At 44.6% G+C, this 4964-nt stretch overlaps 1 protein-coding gene across 1 annotated transcript; it reads left to right on the forward strand.

Annotated features, from left to right (window-relative positions):
* Nucleotides 1-275: 275 nt before the first annotated feature.
* Nucleotides 276-4574, forward strand: actc2 (actin, alpha, cardiac muscle 2). The gene is made up of 7 exons (XM_018735204.2): nucleotides 276-347; nucleotides 1169-1313; nucleotides 1692-2016; nucleotides 2932-3093; nucleotides 3401-3592; nucleotides 3913-4094; nucleotides 4246-4574. The coding sequence occupies exons 2-7, from the start codon at nucleotides 1185-1187 to the stop codon at nucleotides 4387-4389; spliced, it is 1134 nt and encodes a 377-aa protein (XP_018590720.2). The 5' UTR covers nucleotides 276-347; nucleotides 1169-1184; the 3' UTR covers nucleotides 4390-4574.
* The last annotated feature ends 390 nt before the right edge of the window (nucleotides 4575-4964 follow it).

Below are 4964 nucleotides of genomic sequence, written 5' to 3' on the forward strand. Positions count from 1 at the left end.
GTTTGCAATTCAAATCCAGCCTTATAATTCTCTGTGTAAAGAACAACTGTGTGAACAGCCATTTTCTTTTCTTTTCTTTTCTTTTCTTTTCTTTTCTCGCGTGCACCTGGGCTCCACGCGCTCACCCGCCTGGCTCGGAGCCCTTCCTTACATGGACTGGGGGGTCCTCGGCGGCCCTCGCGCAGCCTCCGCTCTCGCGCTATTCCATTAATGGCCTCACGCGCGCAATGGCGCGCGGGCGACCAAAAAAGGACAAGGTGCAGGGCGCGCGAGCTATAAAAATGGCGTTGGACCTGCGGTGCTCCACTGCTGTTCTGAGGCAGGATCCGGCTCCTGGTGCTGATCTGGTGAGTCAACCACACGACGCCCGGCCGAGACCACGCAACTTGTCCCGAAGGACTTTTTACAACAGACATACACTCTGCTCCGTCGTGTAGGTTTGAAGTTTGACGCGAAGGAGTTCTGCCTATTTTACATCTTATTTTATCACGTTATAATATCTCTTCAGACGTGGATCGTGCTTAACTTCATTTGTACAAGAGAAATGAAGCCGGTAAAACAATCAATGTGAAGTTGTGAACACATCACACGACTATAATCATCTAATCATCATCATTGTCTTCCACTGTCTAACTCAGCTGTAGTTCATCCACAGCTGAGATAAAACTGTGCACTTAACTTTAAACAAGTTTACATGTATCTTGGGGGTTTTTTAATGCATTTGTCAGTGATGTGATTTTAAGTAGAAAACTTGTTGGCAATTTCATTTAGCAGACACTTTTGTCCAAAGCAACATTGATACATCTCAGCAAAAGTACAATTTATGCATTACATCAAGAGAAAGCCTCAAAGAGACATAGCTGCAGACACAACATGTGACTCAAGTAAACCTAGTTCGTTACCTACCACTTGCTGCGCCGAGGTTCAACGTTAAAGTAGGTGCATAAAACACAGGACAGACAAATCCTGAATTTAAACACCACACCTGAATGGAATTTTTAAAAGCTTAAATGCTCTAAGCTTAAAACATGAAAGATGCAACACTTAAGCGTACATTTACATGCTGCCTGCTACTGTGTTTTGTGGGTGGTTCCATCCAGTTTGTTTTTTGCAATACACAAAGCGTTGCACTTGCTGTTTTTATGGATGTATGTTTTCTAAATGTCAGATCTTCACTGTGCGCCATGTGTGACGACGAGGAGACTACCGCCTTGGTGTGTGACAATGGCTCCGGCCTGGTGAAGGCAGGCTTTGCCGGAGATGATGCACCTAGAGCCGTCTTCCCTTCCATCGTGGGTCGCCCACGTCATCAGGTGTGCTATTGTGCATCCTCCGCATGGACATAAGTGACATCTCATTCAAAATAAGTTCGCCTTAGTATTGATAAATGTTTCTTCCGGGGCATCTAAGGGTCTTCAGTTTCAGATTTAATGTCAGTGCTGCAGGTGGTATAGAGGTTAAGGAAATGTCATTGTTGTCTAGAGGTTGCAGGGGTCTTCCTGAAGTACCCTTTAGGAAGGTCAGAAAAATACTGCACTGGTAAAACTGTCACTTTCAGTTTATTAAACTTTAAATTTCAGCTTTTGCATGGACAGTGAACAGTTACATGATGCATTTATAAAACTAAAGAAATTATGGCTATGGGCTATTATCTCTTGATCGATTTCATCTTTTCTCCTTTGTTTCCACAGGGTGTCATGGTTGGCATGGGTCAGAAGGATTCCTACGTAGGGGATGAGGCTCAGAGCAAGAGGGGTATCCTGACCCTGAAGTACCCCATTGAGCATGGCATCATCACCAACTGGGATGACATGGAGAAGATCTGGCACCACACATTTTACAATGAGCTTCGTGTAGCCCCTGAGGAGCACCCCACCCTGCTCACTGAGGCCCCACTCAACCCCAAGGCCAACCGTGAAAAGATGACTCAGATCATGTTCGAGACCTTCAACGTTCCTGCCATGTATGTTGCCATCCAAGCCGTCCTGTCTCTCTATGCCTCCGGTCGTACCACAGGTGAGATTCTCATGAGTGATCTTGAGGAATTGAACTGACTTTTTGTATCAGACAGCATGGACCAAAGCATTTTAAATGGGTGGCCTGGTGCTTTAAAGTTGTAAGGGTGCCCTTACTATTCCCTTGTGCAAAGTTCTTAAACCAGGATTGGCACAAGGAGTTTTGGCAACCCCTAGATCATAAAGATGGGGGGGGGGGGGGGGGGGGGGGGGGGAAATAAAATATGAATTTATAAATGTTACCTTTTCATGTAACCATTTATAAGGGTGTGTGGTGCAGCAGGTTTGGTCTGTCTGCTTTCTGGGTCTGGGGTTCAAGTCTTGCTTGGGTTACTTTGCAACAGACTGGTGTCCTGTCCTGGGTGTGTCCCCTCCCCCTCTAACCTTATACCCTGTGTTGCCGGGTTAGGCTCCAGCTCGCAGCAGCTCCGCTTGGGACAAGCAGTTTGAGACAGCGTGTGTGTCTGTGTGTGTTTGATAACTTGTATGTGAACACTATATATGCACAGAACACAAATTTTATACCTTAAACTGAAATCGGACCAGGAACTAATTTTCCAGACTTCCCTTTGTTGAGGGAACAAATGAACATACTGTATACTACTTACTGCCACAGGTCAACAGTTTAATAGATGCTACCTGAGAAGTTGTAGTGTTTAAAATATGAGGCAACAATGTACCATACAGTGTTCACATAATCTATAAAGTGTCTGCAAAATGAGTAAATGAAAATGTAAGGCAGCAGATACTCAGTTTAATAGAGTACTTCAAGGTTTATTTTGAGTTTAGTAGCAAAATCTGGTACCCTCCATCTTATACAGTTGTATCTGTACAATATAAAGCTTTATATGGTAGCTAGCTACAATTTCAAGCTGTGTTAAACAAATGTGTTGATGAATATATTCTTTCTTGGTAGGTATTGTGCTGGACTCTGGTGATGGCGTGACCCACAATGTACCCATCTATGAGGGTTATGCCCTGCCACATGCTATCATGCGTCTGGATCTGGCTGGTCGTGACCTGACGGACTACCTCATGAAGATCTTGACAGAGCGTGGCTACTCCTTTGTTACAACAGGTACATTACTGAAGGGGGGCTGTGGTGGTGCAGTAGGCTTGGCAAGGGACTGCTATGTGGCAGGTCTGGGGTTCAAGTTCTGCTTGGGGTGCCCTGTGACAGACTGGCATCCTGTCTGGGGCGAACTCCACCCCGCACTGCCAAACTAGGCCCCGGCTCACTGTGTCCCCTGCTTGGGACAAGCAGCTGTAGACATTGTGCATGTGTGTTTAACGAGGGAATCTCTTAAATGCACATCAAAAGTGTTTTTTCTTACAAAGCACGAGTACAAATGTTTATCATTGACTATTGATCATTTGCCTAACAGCTGAGCGTGAGATTGTACGTGACATCAAGGAGAAGCTCTGCTATGTGGCTCTCGACTTTGAGAATGAGATGGCCACCGCTGCTTCCTCCTCTTCCCTTGAGAAGAGCTATGAGCTGCCTGATGGCCAGGTCATCACCATTGGCAACGAGAGGTTCCGTTGCCCTGAGACCCTCTTCCAACCCTCCTTCATTGGTAAGTACTTGGTTAGCTACTGTGGATGATTCCAGGAACAGAGAATGCTTGGACTACTCATTGAAGGGCTTCCATTAGTTGCTGCATGAATATGCTTCATTATCAGCATACCAGGCATTAGCATTTCACTCTGTGAATAATGTACAGATAGGTCAGCTACGAGCTCACATTTTCTGTTTATGCAGCTGCCGGGGGGGCTGTCTGCTTCACCACCTGGCAGCCCCCTCGGCATGTGGCCATCTGGTCTTCTATTATGTGTTATTTTTATTTAGTTTCACCACAGGAAGCTACATCTGACATCCTTTTGTGTATTACCACAGGTATGGAATCGGCTGGCATTCATGAAACTACCTACAACAGCATCATGAAGTGCGACATCGACATCCGCAAGGACTTGTATGCCAACAATGTGATGTCTGGTGGCACCACCATGTACCCTGGTATCGCTGACCGCATGCAGAAGGAGATCACTGCCTTGGCCCCCAGTACCATGAAGATCAAGGTGACTTGCAGGGCTCAGTTTTGGTTTTCTAAGATGCATGAGCATGCACAGACATAGATGAAGCAATTGCTCAAGAGCTGGATGCATCCAGAACAGAATGATTATTCATTTTTGGGTTCTCACCTCAGACTTTGTGTTTGATCTTGCTTAGATCATTGCCCCCCCAGAGCGTAAGTACTCTGTCTGGATTGGTGGCTCCATCCTGGCCTCCTTGTCCACCTTCCAGCAGATGTGGATCAGCAAACAGGAGTACGACGAAGCGGGCCCCTCTATCGTCCACAGGAAATGCTTTTAAGAGACATCAAGTTTTGTCTACTGCTTGGGAGCCCATCACGCCAACATTACTTCCACCTATGAATGCCAAAGTTACAAAATCTGGAATTCCCCAAGAAATGTTATTGATGTACAGTTTGTTTACACACAAGTGCAATTTGTATGTAGATTTATTTTGGTTTATAAATAAAACAATACTTCGCAAGTCTTGGGCCTTATCATTCATTATAGCATTTATGTTTCACTGAGTACACGTTACTATTAACACAATTTTGAAGAGATTAACTTGCCATGATTAAAAACTGTTTTGTATTAGCATCACCTTCATTTTCAGGTCTTTGTAGAGTCAGTCTCATCTATTGATTCTAGATGGTGCTAGGAAGCAGATACCTGCATTATTTAGACCTGTTTCCAGTTCACTGAAAATATTGCCACACAAATTTTCACTTCAACTACAGCAGATAATATAGTCACCCCTTAAAATACTTAAGTATGGGGAGAGATGATGTATTAAATCTGAGAGGGCTGTGTTTGTCAAAAGAAATGTATAGATTTTAATTTCAACATATTGCTCAAAATCACTAGTGGTCCTTAAAG

Source organism: Scleropages formosus, chromosome 1 (assembly GCF_900964775.1).
Source record: "Scleropages formosus chromosome 1, fSclFor1.1, whole genome shotgun sequence".
NCBI classification, from domain to species: domain Eukaryota; kingdom Metazoa; phylum Chordata; class Actinopteri; order Osteoglossiformes; family Osteoglossidae; genus Scleropages; species Scleropages formosus.

What these genes read in the sequence shown, in the direction of transcription:
- actc2 (XM_018735204.2), top strand. Translation starts at nt 1,185, where the DNA reads ATGTGTGACGACGAGGAGACTACCGCCTTGGTGTGTGACAATGGCTCC. An exon ending in TGGGTCGCCCACGTCATCAG is followed by an intron (nt 1,314 to 1,691) that starts GTGTGCTATTGT and finishes TTGTTTCCACAG; the next exon opens with GGTGTCATGGTTGGCATGGG. An exon ending in CCAGTACCATGAAGATCAAG is followed by an intron (nt 4,095 to 4,245) that starts GTGACTTGCAGG and finishes GATCTTGCTTAG; the next exon opens with ATCATTGCCCCCCCAGAGCG.